This window comes from Panthera leo, chromosome B1 (assembly GCF_018350215.1).
Source record: "Panthera leo isolate Ple1 chromosome B1, P.leo_Ple1_pat1.1, whole genome shotgun sequence".
NCBI classification, from domain to species: Eukaryota; Metazoa; Chordata; class Mammalia; order Carnivora; family Felidae; genus Panthera; species Panthera leo.
In genome coordinates, this window is record NC_056682.1 from 6,206,481 (window position 1) to 6,226,842 (window position 20,362).

Sequence of the window (20,362 nt, forward strand, 5' to 3'; positions counted from 1 at the left end):
AATCTGTCATAGTAACGCAGCAGAATTGACGAACATTTGGCCTGCCTGGTGCTGCCAGATAATTGTCCACACACCGTGCCTGTATCGTTCATTCTCGTGCTGAGTCATCCCCTGTCCGAGAGTCAAGTCTTTCTCTTGTGCTGTACTGGTCCCTCCTTTACAGCCTCACTCTGACCGTCCGGTCTGCTGTGCTGCTCCAGCCAGAGACACGCGGTAGTTCTTGACGTCACTTTCTGCCTGATGCCCCTTCTTTGTGAGGATCCTGACTCCTGCTTCCGAGTGATTGCTTGATTCCCTCTAAGCCTGCATCAACCCCATATGAGCCCTTCATGCGGCTCCTTGACTGGGCCCCGTGAGGCACTGTGTCCTTACCATCTGTCAGCTGACTAGGGTCAGAAGGGTGTAAACCAGAAGTCAGGCGGACACCCCACCTAGGGCTTCAGCGTCAACAGTGTCATGGTCAGGAAGCGTCTTTCGGATGAAACCCTGTGTTTAACATGTCCTGCGGCACAGCATGGCCTCTGATCCGGTCTCCCCTCCAGCCTCACAGCAGCACCAGACCTCTCTGCCTCCTTCATCCTCTTGCCATTTGGGCCTTCTTCCTACACCAGTGATGCTGGATTTGAAAAGAGTTGGGCAAAGTACTGATAGATAAAAAATCAAATTTATATCTTAATAAAAATCAAAATACTGCAAATAAGAGCTGTTAAAGATACAACTGACATATGTCTGCATATTGTCAAAATTGTAGTTAGAGTTGTTCAGGCTTAAGAGTCACAAAGGAGAAGATACCGAATGATTTTTGGTGGGTTTTTTTGTTTGGTGGGTAAGGGGAGGTGGTCAGAGCCCTAAAGTTCTCTTTGAGCAAGGTACAGATTCCAGAAAAAGGCACACCTGTGCACTGACACACAATTTAGCCCTCATTTCATGGCTGGAGGACTCCTGACCTCAGAGTTCGTGTGTTTGCGTGTGCATGTGTGTGTGTGCGCGCATGTGTGTTGGAGGTCAGGGAGGCTTGGTGAGTGGTGGTGGTGGTTTCTGTAACCCAGGCTGAAAACTACTGGAAGAGAGAACTTTCCCCGCACACATCTTCGGTTCTCAGCTGAGGATCTGTTACCGAAGACAGACTAACAGGAGAAAAGTGTACATGCTTGTACGTTTTCTGTGACATGGGGGCTCTCAAAGGAATTGAAGGCCCAATGCAGTGGTAGAACTTTTGTGCTGACATTGAACAGAGAGGGGCAGCCGTGAAAGAATGACATATAAGAAGGACCAAAAGAGAACACGGGTTATTTTAACAAGGTCTGTTTTACAGGATTCTCTTGGCCTCAGCTCCCCATCCCTGGTGATAATGTGCAGGGGGTACAACTCTCAAAGGGGGAGTTTTATCTCCTGTCTTGAGGAAGAAGCTGGGCTGGGGGGTGTCAGAGCGCCTTTCTTTTCACCTGCTGTTATGTGACTACACTTTGCCCATGGTAACCCCTTTGCCAAAGCGGCACCTTTGGGGTGACGTACCCCGCCTCTCCTCACCAACAGTTCAGAGCCAGATTGCGTTCAGGCTTTCCCTTCTCACTAGGTGTGTGAGCCTGGGCACATACAAATAAATTAACTTTGTTTCTTGGTTTCTTCATCTTTAAATTCTGATACCTGCTGCACGGTTTGGGGAGAGGTTGAATGAAATGGCGCACGAATAGTGCTTAGTGCACAGTCCCTGACAGGTGGGCGTTTCTCAGCAGATGTCAGCAGTTTTAGTGCCAGTGTTGATGATCGTGGAGGTGGTAGGCTGATGACAGAGTATTGGCCGTAGTAGGTGATGATGGTGAAGAGGAGGAGGACCGTGGGGATGGGCCGGGGGGTGTTCCCTTGAAATGAATCAGATGGTTGCAGTAAGAAGGCTTTTTTTTTTTTAAGGCTTAAAATTAGATTTTTGTTTACTTTCAGATAATGATGTCCCTGTTCTCTTATTTGAATCTAATGGCTCATTGGTGTACAGTCCAACAATTAAAATGTACAGCGGCCAGCACAACACCATGCAGAAGAGGTTACAGCAGATGAAGGAGAAAAGGGAGAACCTGTCACCTACCTGTAAGTGTGCACACTTTATAAAGGGAGCAGAGCACGAGTGAACTGTGGGGGGGAAGGTTTTTTCCTTCTTCCCTAGATACTTCATTTGTTTCCTGATTCTAATAGATTTTTACCTCTTTCAGGGTGGACTGTGTTAATATTTTCCTCCAGAAAATCTTAGGCTTCATTAAGATTTTTAAAGCATATGGTTTAAGCATATATTGGGCATGTATTTTTTGGATGTATAGGTTGAGAATCTATTTTTTGTAGCCCCTTTGTGATTTTTAATATCTTTGGGATTTTTTTTTTTTTTTAAATAATAAACCAGGCTCTTCTTTTGAGAGAATTTGCTTTAGACTAATTATCTCCTGCATGAGTTTATGTTTTTCTTTATTTGGGCTATCTTTAAAATTTCCGGTTAAATAACGTGTGAGCACATTTTCATAAAACATTTACCAGCATGTGGCTCATAGTGAACACCCATCTGGATTCCCATCGAATTCTCCTCCGCCCACGGGTAACCCACATTTTAAGTTGGCGTGTTTTTCCACATTGTTTCTGGTGTGGCATACGCCTACGTGCACAGGCTTCTGTATCTTTCTGTGTGCTGTGGACCTGTAGTCTTTCTTCACCTAAATTGAATCTGGCATACCTATTATTTTAAGCCTTTTTTTTTTTTTTTTTTTTTAACCTTACAAGTGGCTTGGAGGTTTTTTCCAAATCAGTAGGTATGGACCCTACTTCTCCCTTTCTTTTCTTTTCTCTTTTTAAGATGCTGCAGAGTAGTTTAGAGTTTGGATACTGAATCGTCTGTTAGTGGAGGTTTTCCCAATTTTTCTTTATTAGAGATAGTACTGCAAGTCTTTATTCTTCTTAAATTGCATGGTATGGTTCTTGTGTTTTGTTTAACCATTTTCCTATTTGTGGTCATAAGGCTTTCCATTTCCTGTTCACTGTTACAATCCGTATGCCAGTAGACCTGCTTCTCAGTAAATCTGTGTAGTCCTGTGTATTTCAATAGTATTAATTCATAAAGATGGAATTTAAAATTTTTGCCTTTCAAAATGGCATTTTACCGTCGCCCGCTGTTTATGAGCCAGTTTCTCCAGGTTTGGGAAAATGGTGTGATTCCGTATCTTTTTCAGTTTGGGATAGAAAAACCGCATTTCTTTGTTTAATTAGCTTTCGAGGTCACTTTTTATGAGAGGAACGTATTTTTATGTTATTGTTTCTATCAGTAATTACAACTTTTGCATTATCTTTGTGAATTATATGTTTTTGTCCAGTTGCCTGTTTTTCTGATTTGTAGGGGTCTTTTTTATATCATGCACAATAATCGTCATATGTTGCAACATTTTCTCGTGGCTAGCGTGGAGCCCAGTGTGCATTCGTAGTAGGAACTCAGTAAATATACTGTTGATTGAAATACTCAAAATCTTTTGTTTTCTCATTTAACATGCAGTAACTTTTATGAAGCAGAAACATTACATTTAATGTAGACAAATCTGTTCGTTTTTTCCTTAGGGCATCCAGGATTCCCCTGACGCTCAGAACTCCCCCACCACAAGGTTTTAAAATTGTTGTGTGTCTTTTCCTGTTACCTTTATGGTTTATTTCAGCCTATCTTGAATTTATATTTGTATGTGAATGTGCAGTGGGCACCTGTATCGGTTAAGGTTAGCTTTGGCCGCATGTAACAAACAAAACCAGTGGCTCAGATTAGATACAGGTGCGTGTTTCCGCCACATCAAAGGAGTCCTAAGCACAAGTCATAGGGTGGCTATTCCGTGGTTTTCAAGAGTCTTGTGTCTCATTTTTCTGCTTAGTCTTCTTTGGTGCCTGGCTTCTGCTTTAAAATGTCTGTGCCTCCCAGCTGAGCTAGCTTCCTGTGGGCAACCTGGTATACCAGAAGTTCGATCCAATAGGACTCAGGCTTACAGCTCTTCTTGGTTGTAAGCATTTATGTCTAGAGAACTGTAGAGGCAAAAAACGACTCCAGATAATCCAAGAAATAAAGCACAGTCCTTTGTATTGTGTTCATCCACGTAGTTTGATTTGCCTGATGACCAGTGTCACCCAGGATGACAGCCAAGGGGGACTGTAGTAGATTTAGCCTGAGAAGGAGACTACAAACAAGGCTGAAAACGGTCTTTTACGAGAGCGTGGCTACACTGATAGAATGAGGTTTCTGTTGTTAAGAGGAGGGGGGCGTGGATGTGGAGCTAGGGAGCGAGCAGTGTTCCGCTCACTGTCTCATCACGTGTATACTTTATATGCCTCAAGCGTTGTGCTGTTACTTTGCGGTGTGAATTCTGCCACTTGACTGCATCCAGCACAGCTCAGAATTCAACATCTGAAACACTTCTCTCTGTGCTCACCTCTCTTATCTTGGTTTAAATTGTCTGCTTATGTTTCCTCAAGAAAGCATGCTGTGAGGCTTTTTAACAAACATCTTTGGGTATGAGACCAAAACATCTTTCTTGTTTCTGGTTTGTTGTCTGCACAGCCTTTGAAGATGATATTTGTGTCCTTACTTGTTAAGTGATTGATGTCCTGGATTTTTTCTGTGAAATCTCTGAGGTTTCTCATCCTTGACACTATCGACATTTTGGGCTGATCAATTCTTTGTTGAGGGCACGTGAGGGGTGGTGGGAAGGTGCTGTCCTGTGACTGGCAGGGTGTCTCGCAGCATCCCTGGCCTCTGCCCACTCACTGCACACCAGCAGTATTCAGGTCACACCCACGTGACATCCAGTGATGTCTGCAGATGTGACCGTCACCCGCTGGGAGCCAAGATGCCCAGGGCTTAGAACTGCTGCTCTAGTTACAGGGCTAACTGTTGGTTCTAGAAGAAGGAGCCTTGACTATCAGACAACAAGATGAATTGAGAATATTTGTTTACCTGTGTTGGGCTTCTGCTTAGGCCCAGGCAAACTAACTTTTCAAAATCTCTTCTAACTCTAATTATCCTAAATTTAATCCTTTTTATAACATGATTTATGTAGGGGCTCCTGGGTGACTCAGTTTAGCATCCGACTTCAGCTCAGGTCATGATCTCACAGTCCGTGAGTTCGAGCCCCACGTCAGGCTCTGTGCCGACAGCCCGGAGCCTGGAGCCTGCTTCGGATTCTGTGTCTCCCTCTCTCTCTGCCCCTCCCCTGCTCATGCTCTGTCTCTCTCTGTCTCAAAGATAAAAAAAATAAAAATAAAAAATAAAATTAAAAAAACATGACTTATGTAGATTAGTTTTTACGAATCTCACCATCTGCAGTAGATTTGAGTAAGAGTTTTCTGTGCTTACCGTTTTGTAGTAAGTCGGGAGTGTGAACTAACAGGCATAAATCGATGTTGGTGTGGTGTGGGAGAGCAGAACCAGTGGGTTTGCCGTGGGCTCCCACGAGGCAGAGGTGCATCTGATGAAGGGTTCGGTTATGTTTTCAGCTTCCCAGCTGCTTGAGAAGTCTCACGATGACCCATTTAAGTCCCCGTGTGAAGCTTGGAACATTTCACGTGATACTTTGTGTTCAGGTAAAGTTATTTTCTTTTCTGTGATATATTTAAACTTTGAGAATATTATGATTTTTGTATTTGGAGTTTCTTCTGATGTGAAGAACAGCTAAAAACTAGAATTCATGAATTTCACTGGAATTAGGTAATAAAAAATAGGTATTGTAATGCAATTAGCATATGAGAAATTTCATCAGTTAAATCACCTGGGATTCTAACAGTTTTTCTCCCAGGCATTTGCTCTCTTGGCACAGAAACTATTGCTCATTGTTTAAAAAAAAAATCCGTGCTATAAGTACTATTTCGCATGCATTGTAGACTGTGTTACTGACAACACAGGGCTGTTCGTTTCACACCATATATCATGACTACAAGGAGTGTCCGTGAGGTGTGGAAAGATCATTGAGAAATTTAGAAGATAGATGGATTTCTGTTTGGAAGCAGAGTATTGGAGGGGCTCCTGGGGGGCTCAGTCGATCAAGTGTCTGATTTCAGCTCAGGTCATGATCTCACGGTTCGTGAGTTCGAGCCCCGCATCGGGCCCTGTGCTGACAGCTTGGAGCCTGGAACCTGCTTCGGATTCTGTGTCTCCCTGTCTCTCTGCCCCTCCCCTGCTTGTGCTCTGTCTCTCTCAAAAATACATAAACAACGAAAAAACATTTTAGCCAAGTATTAGAATAGAATTAGAATTATGTATTATACATACACCTTTTAAATGTGGAAGCCTGTGTTATGCTTTGAATGATCATTTTTCATGCTTATAGCTTTCCTTTGAGTACATTTTAAGAAATGTGATATAACCACCTAGTTTTAGCTGACAGTAGGACCCAAATAAGAATCAGTGACCCCCGCAAAGAGCTAACTGTTCAAAGTGCTTGAAATGTTACAGAATATCCTATGAAAGTCACAGCAGGGATAGATGACAGAACAGTGTGGAGGTATTAGGAGTTCAAACTACAGCTCCCTTTCATGTGTGGCTTATTTTTTTTTTTTAAGTTTATTTATCTATTTTGAGAGAGAGAGCTCAGGAGGGGCAGACAGAGGGGGAGAGAGAATCCCAAGCAGACTCTGTGCCATCAGCATGGAGGTGGAAGCGGGGCTCGAACTCACGAACTGTGAGATCCTGACCTGAGCCGAAATCAAGAGTCGGATGCTTAACCAACTGAGCCACCCAGGTGTCCCATGTGTGGCTTATTTTATAATCTGTTTGGTGTGTGTTGGAATTATTTACCCATTTATCTTAAATAATCTCTTTTTATTTCACACTTGATGGATTTATTTTACGTAAGTTGGACACAAGTAATAGTATGTAACACAGATTTCATTTTTCCTGTGTCACAGGTGCTGTTCTGGGTATCTTACATATTGTGTTTCATTTAACTCCCCCACTAGCCCTACTAAATGGTTACCCTTGTCACCCCCATTTTGTTCACGAGAAAACTAGGCCAGCGAGGTCAAGCAGCTCGTAAAAGTTCATAGAGTTTGTGATTGGCCAGTCCAGGACCTGAACCTAGGCAGTGTGACCTCAGAATTTATGCCCAATGACATGTCTCACTGCTTGTCAGCTTTTTGAAAAGTGTGCTAAGCGTCTTCAGCTGCTGGTATTAAAAGTGTCCTCTGTTTCTTGCTCCTGACTTAGGGACACACAGGCTCCTTGACTCGGTGTGGGTACAGCGCCTCCCTGCCCTGTGGGCTTTGCTGCTCCCTGTGGATCACCTCTGTGGGGCTCGAGGCCTCAGATGCCAGAAAATAGTGTCTGTGCACTGGGAACTTCCAGTTTAGTGAGAGGGACAGATAGGAATAATAAGAACACTAGGACACCTGCTTTTGGGAAATTCAGGCAGCATTCTGCGTACTAGAGGAGGATGTGTGCAACCAGACCTGGTGCAGCGGGAGGGTTCAGAGATAGGCACGTTCGAGGGGTGGGGGGAGGGTTTGAAGGACGGATAGGAATTACCCAGATTAAAGTGTGGGGTGAAGGCAGGGCCTGGAGGGACACACACGCTTGCAGTTTTCGGGAGACAGGGGGCGGTCAACTTAGCACTACTCTCAAGAAATGTACAAGACACAAGGGAGGACAGCACCCTACCATCTACCTGGTGGTTCACTGTTGGATATAAATACAACATGAGGCTTTGAGTGGAGGACTGGGGGTCGGTGGGCTGTGTTCACGAAAGGCTAGAACTTGACCTAGACCATGGTGTTAGTCCTAACCTTTTAGAATGATTGACCTTCTTGAGAATTGAACAAGGTGCCAATGCTCTTTCTGAAAACATGTGCACATGCATGTGAATGTACAGAAGGTGAGCGTGATGGTGGTGGAGGTCTGTCCCTGCCTCCCGCCCCCCGTGCCGTCCATGCGCACGCTGACGCCTGGGTTTGTTAGGGAAAAATGCTGGTCCTAAAGGGGTCCTCAGGTGGATGTGGTTGATACTGTCTTTAACCAGTAGCTATGTTTAAGATGTATTGGTTAACTGAAAATTACTTCTGTAATAATTGAAAGCATCTTAAAAGTTAATTCTTTATTGATGTTTTCCAGATGAATCCTTTGCTGGTGCCCTGGACTCATCTTTTGACAATCTTTCTGGAAACTCAGGGTGTGGAAGTCAGGAGAGGAGAGTGGGAGAAGTCGTTGATGAAAGCAGAAGTGGTGTGTGTGTTTCTTCACCTGCACTGAAGACCGGTAGTGTTCATTCGTCGGCACCTGCTGGTCCTTCAGCTTCACCGAAGACCGGTAGTGTTCATTCGTCAGCACCTGCTGGTCCTTCAGCTTCACCGAAGACCGGTAGTGTTCATTCGTCAGCACCTGCTGGTCCTTCAGCTTCACCGAAGACTGGTAGTGTTCACTCGTCGGCACCTGCTGGTCACCTCAGCCAGTTAACTCCTCAAAATCCCTCGGGCCGTCTTTCAGAACAAGAAGTAAGTCGGCAGAGGGATCCTGCGGGTGAAGCGGTCACCCCCGACACGTGGTCCGGGGGAGCACCCAGGGAGGTGTTTGGCATGAAACACGGTCTGCCCCCTACGTTATCTGCGACAGAACGCCAACCTTGGGGACATTCACGATCTGAGAGCTCCTCGGCGAAGAGAAGAAGAAAGTCTGAGATCTCAGATTCGTCCCCGACAGGAAGACTAAAGAAGAGATGCCGTGGGAAACCCGGCGTGTCACAGGAGTGGCTCCTCACGTCGGGGGACCGCCTGCACTTCGGGCCTGGGGCTGCCGCCCAGGCTCCTGGCTGCGGCGTGTCCTCGTACGACGATTACTTTTCACCTGACAACCTCAAGGAGAGGAGCTCGGACGGTCTTCTCCCCGGGTGTCAGTCGTCAGCGGGCCCTGCTCTCTTCATCTGCAGAGGCCTCTCTCGGGGGGAGAGAAGGAACATACTGCAGACGTCTGACTTCTCCTGCATTGGGAAGAATCCCAGCCCAGCCCCCACGAGCGATTTAACGGCACAAAGTCGCCACAGTCTTGAGAAACCCACACGTGACAAAGCAAACGCAGCGTGGGCTTGCCTGGCCGCTGAGGAAGCCGCAGGGAGTCGTCCGCAGGCTGGTGCTCAGAGAGGGGAGGGCACGCGCCCAGATGGCGCAGACTCTCTGTTCCACGACGCACTGCCTGCTGCGGACAGGCTCGGCGGGAAAGGACCTGACAGGGACTCACGTCCCCTGGAAGGGGGCAGCGCGGAAGCCAGAGAGCTGATGGACGCGGGGAGCGTGCAGAAAGAAGACCGCCCTCGGACGAAGCGGGAGTCCTGCGGTGGAACGCAGCCTGACGACCGGCTGGGTTTTGTAGGCAGCTGCACCGCGGACACCTCCGCCGAACAGAGGGAAGATGTGTCCAGAGGATGCAGTGAAAGTACGTGAATCTCCTTTTCCAGGTGTCTTGGTTACGGGAATATGGGACGGTGTGTCCGTCTTGTGAAGTCACCACAGCCTTTTCGTAATTAAAGTGTTTGCTTTTTTCCTTTTTTTATTTTTAAAGAACGGGTGTTTGATGTTTTCCAATGATAGATTCTTTAGGAGAAGGTGGCTCACCGCCCTGTGGTATTTCTAGGCTCATTGGTCCAATCTGCTGTTAGGAATACGTTTCTCCAAGCCTTTCCATGTGGGTGACGAGTGAGTGAAGCCTGACGTGCGAAGTCATCCAGAGCAGGTGCTCCCCTGTTTGCGTGCAGCCTCCTCCTGGAACATGGCTGGCGTGCAGACAGGCATTCTGACGGAGGGTTTGAACATGTCTCTGCTCACAGGACTGAGGCTCTTGATGCTAGAAGGATAGTAAGGCAGTGGGAGCATTGCTTCCACCAGGAAAAGAGAAGGTACGAGAAAGGAAGTGTGGAAATATGCTAGCAGTATTTATTTTGAAGAAACTTGGGGCAATGTTAGTTATAAAGAAAAATGTTTTTAACGTTTTTGCTCGGTAAGTTTATCGTAACAGGCCTCGTTGGCTTCTATTTAAGTTTGCTTTAAGCTGTGATTTAAATAGACTTTTATTTCTGTGTGTAATTTAACTGTAGCCATCGTAATAAACTGTGTAATTGTAGCAAAAGTAGCAACAATAGAAGACATTTTATTTTACACTTTGATTACAAGCACAGATAAATTTCAGCAATCAAAAGTGATGAAATCTTGAACTTTAACCATGTTTACCGAAAGATGAAGCTGAAATTTCCACAAGACTAACTTTATTCTTGATTGTTTGTCTGCTTACCCTATGATTTTAACTAACCTTCTCAAGATGCAGAAGTTATAGGGGTTGAAATAATAACTGCTGTAGATCTTTTCCTTGGGTATAAAGTCCCCAGAATAGCCTCACAGAGGATTAATTTTGTATATTTTTAATATCTTAGCTTTCCGAAAATATATAACATTTGACAAACTATATCTTACGTTGTGTTAGCCTCAGTATGTGTTTTCAAAATATTTATTTTAAAATCATGTTGACTCTAAGGTTAATATAAAACAGTAGATATATAGAATTATTTTGGTAGTTAAGAGTATCCTGTTCTTAAAGCTTACATTCTCATTTTCTTCGGTTTTTATCTTGTTTATTTTTAAAGCCTTTGAATAATATTTAATGATGTGAAAATATAAATTCGGGGGACGAAAGGCTGGTTGCAGACATGAGGCGCACCCCGCAGCCCCGACGTCATTCAGAAAGAGCGCGGTTGTCCCTGCAGGTGGGATGTTGTAGCACTCTCCCCCGCGTCCACAGTCCCCTGGGGCCTGGAGCACGTGGAAAACCCCGAGGGGCCAGCACTGGGTGCTCCAGGGGACTGCAGATGTCGGCCTCATCTGATGTGGGCTGTCACACAGCGGCGTGCAGCCAGGGCCCTGGTGTGACCGAACTTCACTCCGAGAAACAAACGTTCTATGCCCTCTAATGTAAGGATGTCTTGTAGGGTCACTTTGTTTGATGTCATTCCACAAAGACAGAAAATCATTGCATTGAAGGGCTGGAGAGACTTCTGTATTGTCTAGCCTAAACCAAATCCCTTTGTTTTGTTGTGATAAAATCAAGACCCACTGATGGGTTTAAATTGCCTGTTACCAGCTCAGCCGGTGTCCCACCTCTGTCTGGGAAACTGCCACGGGGGTGGAAGCACAGAGCCTGCAGCTTACTCTAGACCTTGCTTGTGTGCTCACTTGTGGAGCAGGAAAAATACTCTGTACGTGAAGCGGTACCTCCAAGTCTTCTTGTTGAAATAAAAGTCTTTTTTCAATTTCTGCTTTCAGTTCACTTGTACTCATTGCCCTTGTCGGTATGGAAGGTAGAAGGTGTGCACTAAAGGTTACAAGCACAAGTTACAGAAAGAGTCAGTAATAAATGTGAGGAGAACAGGAACAGAGGGAGAAACTTTTAATTTTTTTTTAAATAATCTCTGAAATCATATTAACCAGTAATTTTTTCATTTTAGACTTTTATTCTCTAATTTTATGAACAATTTTGTAAACAAAGTATATGCTCGCAGTAACAGAAGTTGCTTCGAGTAAATGTTGCTCTCCTTCTCCTCGGGTACCTCCTCCTGTGAGTTCCCATGACAGCTCTTAGCTGTGCACCTGTTGTGTCCCAGGCACTTGTCTAGTTTGCTGGAAGATGTCAGAGAAGCAAACAGTGTGTGCCCTGCATAGAGGTCATGTTCTAATGAGGAAGACGCAGTGGATGAAGGCAAGCATGACGTCAATCAGTGAGCCTGATGATACACAGCACCACAGCAGTGCGGGCAGTTAGATAAGGTGACCTGAGACCTCAGACCAGACATCGCAGAGCCGGTAGTCCTATGACTGCTTGAATCATGTTTCAGCCTGAGGAAGCAGCAAGTACAAATGCCCTGGGGTAGAAAGTGCTTGCAGGAACTGCACCGAGGCCAGTGCAGCTGCAGCTCATTGGGCTGAAGGAAGCCTGGGAGGAAATGAGCTAGAAAGATGGCCAGGAGCCAGATCCCCAGGGCTCCAGTACCTGACAAGACTTGGAGTGGTTTTGTTTTGTTTTGAAGTGTGATTGAGAAGCCCCTGGGGGTTTTAAACAGGGGAGTCACCAGATGGGCTTTCTCAGTTGCACGTCACCCTGGATGCTTCGTGAACCAACTGGTTGTGGAGCATCTGCCAGAAGCAGTTGCTGTCACTGGTTCACTGTAATTCCTTCGAGACTGTGTGTGTGTGTGTGTGTGTGTGTGTGTGTGTGTGTGTGTGTGTGTGAGGGTGCCCAGTGAGGGTGTGAGGGTAGATGTTACAAAGGGGTTTTATTGCAAAAATAGGATTATATCATCTTGTTGCCTTAAGGTTTGCTTTTTTAAAATGTCAGATATTTCCATATCAGTATCACTAGAGCAATAGATTTACTTCATTCTTTAGTCCATTTCAGGGGTCCGCAGATTTTTTCTGTAAGGAATCAGATCGTAACTATTTCAGGCTTTGTGGACCAGAAAGCAAAATCAAGACACGTGGCTATTTACACAAAGAGAAGAAAAGACATTTTTACAAAATTTTTATTGACAAAACTCAAATATGTTGAGTGCAGTTTTTTTTTGTAATACAGGCCTAATGAGAAGAACAGAATTCTGTTTTTTGGGAGTGGAATTACTTTTGATTGGGATTCAGATGATGCATTCGTATCTTCAGAATGGATTGCAAACATTTATTGAGGCAGATGTACAATAAAATTTTATGTTTTCCTTTCGAACACGCCTTTTCAGACAGATAGGTACGGCCAGATACTGATATCAGCCCATAAGCAGATGGTTTTCATCAAGCACATTCATCGTATATAAGGCATTTATGGAAATCTGTGAGACTTTTCACTTGATACGTGCCTTTTAGTGTGTGTCTTACACAGCAAATTAGTCACTTCCAACGAAGATAGGTGGAAGCTTGTCAGTTGTGCAGTCGAGTGGACGTCAAAATAAATTCCCTTTGTTCTTGCATCAGGGTCTAAAAAACCCAGAAATAGGTGCAGCTCAGGTGCAGGAGTTCTGTCCACGTCGAATTTGCATGGGATGGAGATGTCACGTAACGTTTTCACTTCGGACGGAAAGTGTAGAGAGCTGCCTGACGTGACTCACCTGTTGAGACGGCTTTCCAGCAGCCGTGCCGCCGCTAACCACGGACCTTCCGACCACCTCCCGAAATTGGTTTCAATTGCCAAGTAGCTGCCTGGTCATCTTGAAGTAGCTCACGGTCAGCTCCTACTTGTTTCTCAATGGCAAAGGTGGCTCAAGGGGTTCCAGTGAGGCCACATGGCCGTTGGCAAAAGCGGAAGGAAATTCTTTTCGTAGCCACACCTTCACTCTTGTCCACTGGTTCAATGGATAACCTTCTTCTTTGCTGTGCTTGAAAAAAATCTTACCTGTCACTACAGACGCGTGCCATATCCCAGCAGTTTGGTCACGTACAACTATTGGATTCTTTTTCATAAGTAATACAAGTGTCGGAGGCTGGTGAAAGTTGGCACTCCTCGTCTCAGACACACAGACGTTTATTGGCACGTAGGTGGAGAACTGTCCACAAAGCAAACTGTATGCTAAACTCACCGGTCTTGTCCATCAGATGAACCTTCCATACCTTGCCTGAAATACATACGAGCCGCCTACAAAATTCTAGGGTGACGTTTCTGTAACCTCGTCAGCATCAGGCCACCAGATCTACTTTGACCCTGCGGTTTGTCATACGGCCATTTAGGGGACCAAGTCTTGAATATTATCACCCCCAGGAACACAAGCTGTGGCTTTTGCTTGATTATTACGCCCTATTCATGCATGGGTGGGGGGACCCCCTGTAATATATTAGCCAGTCCAGTTTTCTTGAATCTATGGATTCAACCAGAGAAAGGGTTATGCTGATTGACAAACTGATGACCCCACCAAGTATAACTCATTTCTTTGATCTATTTTGCCAGTTAGCAAAAGGTCTAATAATAATTGGGCAGAAGGATTTCTAGGAGTTGTCTCTTGAGTGTGGTATTTGTTAACCTGTTAACTGACCACTGGAGTGGGTGTTTGGATGGAGGTAAATTAGCACACATACGTCATATCGTACAGTCCCTGCTGAAGTAGATATTTTAAATCGCACTACAGCCTTCATAATACAGCGCTGTTCTGTCTTAGTGCATTAATCCCAGAGATGGAAATAACAAATGGTGTCTGTGCTGACTTCAGTTGGTTCGGGGCCATTGCCTCTTGGTTGGGAAGGAATTACAAGGCTTCATCCTGACTTTGAAGGAAAAAGTAGCATAATGAATAGTAGTGTCTGCTTAGACAATGATTAATATGGTTCAATATGGGGTTTAGAGGCAGAAATGCTATGTGATTTGTAAAAGGTACATTTTTGTGTATTTCTTCATAATTCATAATCCTAAGGTAGAGAAGTGTTTTTTTATTTCAGGTATGTTTTGCAACCAAATGAGAAAGTTTGATAATCTCAGTAGGAGATATACTATTTTTTTTAATTGAATTAAAAATATTTCACATATACCTAGTAAGAACTCAGCCCATCAAATCATAGGCATTTAGATATTATTCAATATTTCACATATTCTGAGTATTCATTCAAGAGAAATTGTGAATTACTATTGTATCAAATACATAGGTATACATAAACACGTATTTCTTGAATATTTTTTTAAAATTTTATTTATTTTGAGAGAGGGAGGGAGAGAGTGAGGGAGGGACAGAGAGAGAGAGAGAGAGAGAGGGAGAGAGAGAGAGAGAATCCTGAGCAGGCTCCACACTGCCAGTGCAGAGCCCAACGCAGGGCTCGAACCCCATGAACTGCGAGATCATGACCTGAGCGAAACCAACAGTTGGGCACTTAACCAACTGAGCCACCCAGGTGCCCCTTAAATACTTTAAATTGAAGAGTAATGACTGCACCTTTTGACAATTCAAGTAATACACATGTTTTGAGAAGACTGTTTCTCTCAACCCTCTCTCCCAGACCTGCCAGTACACTCACTGCAGGTAAGCAACCCAACCACTCAATGTGGGTTAGTCAGCCTTAACAGAAAGGCTGGCCATAAGGAAGGGATTACAACCTGTTGATTGTTTGATTTTTTCATCAATTCATTTATTCCTTATTATGACTGCTCTTCACCTACTGTGTCCCAGATACTGGGATAAATACAAGGGGAAGTAAGTTTGCTGTAAAGTTCTATCCCTTTCCCTTAAGGAACTAAGACAAGTAGGGAAGATACAGTCAAGATAATCTGTATGCAAGTATCAGGGAATTAAAAAGATGGAGAAATTACTCCCTGTGGGAAAGGCTATATGGTATTAACATTACTTTACATATTAAAATAAATTTTAATGGTGCCTGGGCGGCTCAGTCGGTTGAGCGTCCAACTTTGGCTCAGGTCATGATCTCGCAGGTTGTGAGTTCGACCCCCGTGTCAGGCTCTGTGCTGACAGCTCAGAGCCTGGAGCCTGCTTCGGATTCTGTGTCTCCCTCTCTCTCTGCCCCTCCCCCACTCGCATTCTGTCTCTGTCTCTCTCAAAAATAAATAAACATTAAAAAAAATTTTTAATAAATTTTAATGATCTTCATAGTGATTATAAAGGAAAAGATTCCACATCTTTTGATGATCATGATTAGATTTGTTTTTGTATTTGTAAAGTGAACTTGATGTTTCATTGGACGAAAAAAATATATATGTTCTTTTGTTAGAAACTGTGAGGGTTTTTTTGTGTCGAACACATGAATATTTTGCATGTATCCCAAACCCCAGAAGTCTATATGGAAAGGATTTTTCCTAGGTGTCTTTGAAGGCTCTTTCCACAGTCTTAAGACTTTGCATTCCAGGTTGTTCTTAAATGACTCATAATATTAAGATTTTAGAGACTCAGGAGAAATTCCCTGGGGGGATATTGTTCAGATTTAGGGGTATGGTTGTACCTGTCCAATATATGGATTCTTGAATCAGAATCAGAAAAGGCTTCAGAAGCCTTTTCATCTTCGATGTAGTTGATTTTGCAGAGTGTTTTGTATCAATACTGAGTGCTTAGATGTACTACTCGTACTAGTATTAATTAGTCTTGTGTCTTGGAAGTAGGAAAGTAAAGTTCGCAGGAGGTTAGGTGTTGGAAGTAAGGGTACAACAACCACACGGACCAGGTTTCTTCTAAGGAGTTTAATGGTTGTCTCAACATCCATTTTCTCGTCTCTTTCCTTTTCCTAGCACTTAGGTTATATACATTTGTCCTTATGCTGCCTTAGCCTGGTTCCGCCTCCAAAGTGATTTATTTTCACTTAGTATCAAAACCACCTCTTAACCCCGATAGGTGCAGCAGAGGTAGTGACTTAACTCATTCACACGGAGAAGTGAATGAGTTCACTTTCCAACCTTCCTTGGTGTGTTTGTATTTTGATGATACTGTTAACCCAAACAAATTCCCTTTTTTTTAATGTTTATTTATTCTATTTTATTTTTTTTGAGAGAGAGAGAAAGAACATGCGCAGGAAAGAGTCAGACAAGAGAATCCCAAGCAGGCTCCGTGCTGTCAGCACAGAACCCGATGTAGGACTCGAACTCACCAACCGTGAGATCGTGATCTGAGCCAAAACCAAGAGTCGGACGCTTAACCCACCGAGCCACCCAGGCGCCCTGACCCAAACAAATTTCTAATTGTTGAAATCCGGGCAGTGTAACTTAACAGTAAAAGTTCTGGTCTCTTCTCTCTGTATTTGATCACTTTTTGAAAACTAAGTGAATCACTTGTGTCATGAAGTTGAGATGACAGTGAGGAGAGAGACAGGAGTCTAGGATTTACAACCTTGATACGTAGATGGCTGATAAAACGTTTGTCACACAGGGCCCAGGGTTGTGTTAATTGAAATTTCTCGGAGACGTTGAAGATAGAGGTCTGTTAGGCAGTTGGGTGTATCAAGCCTCCTGGCAAGAGGCATGGAATTGGGACCGTTGAGTAGTGGATGACTGTGGGGCGTGCTCAGACCACCCTTGGGAGAGAGAGGACAGCTGATGACCTCCTTGAGAAACCAGCTTTGGAGCAAATGGCGGGAGCCATGGGGGAGGGGGTCGCGGTGGGTGGGCGGGCAGGAGAGCAGGAAGCTGGGAAGGAAACATGCTGCTGGGCTGTGGAAAGGAATAACAACCCGCCTCTCTCTTCTACCAGCTTTTACAATTACTTTGCACTTTCAGCTGCTTGTGGTTTTTCAGAAACATCCTTAAAGACAACATAGTAGCAACTTGCCATAGCTGAGCTTGTGAAAATGTTCTTTTACATAATCACACAAGAACTCAGACAGGCCTGTTCCCAACTCAGGATGATTTGACTTAATAATCTTCTGACTTTGCTACTGTGTGAAAGCAACACACATTCAGTAGAAACCGTACTTAGAGTTTTGAATTTGCATGGTTCCTGGGGCTGTCGCAGTGTACCGCGAGGATATGCAGTAGGAAACTCTTTGCACACTCTGTTGTGACGTTGGGCGCTGCACAGTGAGCCATAGCCCCCAGGCAGCCACATAATCATGATGGTCAATGGCCATCATACTGACGGCCACCCCCTCATACCGCCATTCTCTCTGTCATTTCCAGTACAGTATTCATTAAATTACATGAAAGAGTCAACACATCACTTGCTGTGTGTTAGATACTATTGTCCAGCTGTATGTAGCCTCTTGCTGAGTGTTCTGAGCCTGGTTAGGCTAAGCGTAGCCTAAGCTATGATGTTCTGTAGACTGCGTGTTAAGTGCATTTCGACTTCCAGTTTTTTCAACTTGCAATGCATTTATCAGGACGTAACCCCATCTTAAGGGGAGGAAGATCTGAACTCGTATCGTTTTGTTGCTATGTGATGTATGAAAATGAAAATGTGTCATTAGCAGTATCAGCCTTAAGTTTTAAAAGTCCGTGATCCATTTTTTTAGATCTTTGTTTACAAAATGCTTCACAGTCTGTTTCTTGGCTAGCACTGAGGCATGTGGCTGTAACACAATCTTTTTGACATAGATACTCTAGCAAGCAGCATACTTACTCGTGCAACAACAGGGGTGCATTGGCTTCCAAATTATATCTGTAGTCCTCTGCTTTTCTTATTTTCATATACTCTTGCTCTGAGTAAACTTTCGATTTGAATGGTGGATACAAATAATATTCTATTCTAATTACTCATAATCTTAGATCTTAAAAAACATCGTATCCATGTCCTGCCCTAGGCATTAGAAGTTCTCAAAAAGTGGTGGTTGAGTGTCTCGGAAAGTAATGCATAAATAGATAGATACCCTTACCTTCAAAATGAGTGAAAGAAACTTAGCATGGCTGGATCTTAGAGCAGACTGTAAACTGCACAATACATGGCCCACTAATTCATCTCAAGTAACGTCTGTCTGTAGCCTGCCGGGAAAGAAGTGGAATATACCTCAAATACCGAAGATCTTCAAGGAGATTAGTGGGGTCCGCATGTGATTGGTTTCAGTCTCCAAAAGGGATTTAGTATTAGGGTTTAGTACAAAGTGGATCAGAACCTGACCTTAAAACATTTTTAGGGTTCAAGTTGCAAATAACAGCAATTAGTTTGAGTTCAAGACAGTATTTAACCATTGTTGTGCATGTGTTTTCACTCAGCTAGAATCCCATTTTTGAAAGACGATTAAAACTTTCAAATCAGACCCTCCAAAGTCAACCGCATCTGTTTTATTAGAGCCTTTTATTTTATTTGAAATATTTGCAAAGCAGTCATTCTCACGTTATATGATTTTTGCTTCTTATGGCATGTAGATTGTTTTTGCCTTATATTCGCTTTCAGTATCGACATTGGTCTGTTGGGTTGTAAGCTTCCTAAGAGAAGGATCAGTGTGCCTCTCCAGTGGGCAACCCCTGATGATTAGGCATTGTTGATAAGAGCATCAATGACTGATGGGTTGGATGATGGTGATGGTGGGTTGTGTGGGATGGCTTACCATCACTTGGCTGTGGCTGGGACATAAGTGTTCCCTAAGCTGCTTTTCGCCTTTTATACGTGTTATCCTGTTGAGACCATAGAAGTGGTAGCTAGTATTCTTTAGTCTTCCTTCCAGATATCAACTAAGTCACATAGTAGGCGAACTATTTTGGGAGGAAAGAGAGGAGAGGAGCACCTTACAAGTTGTAGCAATTCCAAGTAGTCATTTCACACTTCATTGTGCATTGTGTAGGATTTCTACACTGTTTAGCATCTAATGAAATCAGTTTCACTTGATAAATATCTTTTTGGTTTATGTGTCTTCATGGCAAGATGCTGGTCTAAGGTGGACATTTGTGGGGTGTAGAATCATCTGTCACTTGCAGATGGAAACCTAAAGCTTTGCACTGTACTCTAGACTGTTTTCTAGAGTAAATCTGACCCCAGAGCTAAGAATACTTATTTCCTCTAATAGAGAACTACTTTCTTTGGGTTTGTAAAAGTTCACAAGTTGGGAGTTTGAATAGTGCGTACGTAAGGTGTGGGCATACATGTTCTTGCATCGCCTGCTGGATGGATGGGATACCGTAGAACTGGTACATTGTCACCTGACAGGCAAAATTATTCCTGACCTTTGAGTTAAGTGAATTCCACTTGGGAGATTGTAGTGGAATAAACTGAGAATTCTAAATAGACCTTCAAAGAGCAAGACGTACGCAGTGTTTATTTAAGAGAATAGTACTTTGGTGTTACCAGTGTGCATAAATTAATTTTTAAATTTTTATTTTGGTTAAGTTGCATTAGTATTCAGTCCGTGTGAAGTTCTAACTAATCTTCAAATCCTCTTGGGTTCCAGGTGTTAAAAACGGACCAGCAAGGCCTGATGTGTTAGATGGCTCATTGGAGGGCTGTCAGGATCTCGCCAGACCTCATGAGAAATCAAAGAAAAGAGGGAGAGGCCAAAAGGTTGGTGTGTGAAAATATTATTTTAAACTTTCCAATGCTACTACATCATAATGTTCTACTCTGGGTTAATGTCACATAAACTAGTCTGTCCAGCTTGTGCTTTATTTAAACCATTAATTATACAGATGGATGTTGGAAAACTCTGGCAGTAAAAATGAGAGCGTTGGTTACATTCAGGAAAGAGAGCTAATGTTGTCGAAGAAGCTTTGCCACCACTTTGCCAATGCATTTCTTGCTTGTGAAAATGCCAACAGCTTTTCTCAGGCTGAGGGTGTGGGGTGTGCCAACAATTGATGTTTTATGATGTGAATCAACATTCACGAGGCAGGAGGGGAAGAATCCAAAACAGAATTCATTTGTGAGCTAATCAGGGTTTGATTGGAAGCCATCGGAGTGAAAGGTTCTCGTTCTTTTGTGCTTCAGCTGTAGAACCCAGC

General features: G+C 43.7%; 1 protein-coding gene across 3 annotated transcripts in view; it reads left to right on the forward strand.

Annotated features, from left to right (window-relative positions):
• Positions 1-20,362, forward strand: part of MCPH1 (microcephalin 1) — a 269,778-nt gene that overhangs the window by 45,466 nt on the left and 203,950 nt on the right. For all 3 annotated transcript variants that reach the window (XR_006201405.1, XM_042934174.1, XM_042934173.1), the window contains exons 6-9: positions 1,942-2,085; positions 5,506-5,592; positions 8,111-9,424; positions 19,816-19,925. Coding sequence is in view for 2 of the 3 variants with exons in the window: in XM_042934174.1 (XP_042790108.1) it covers positions 1,942-2,085; positions 5,506-5,592; positions 8,111-9,424; positions 19,816-19,925 (1,655 nt within the window). In the remaining variant the exon portion in view is untranslated. The remainder of the gene's footprint in view (positions 1-1,941; positions 2,086-5,505; positions 5,593-8,110; positions 9,425-19,815; positions 19,926-20,362) is intronic.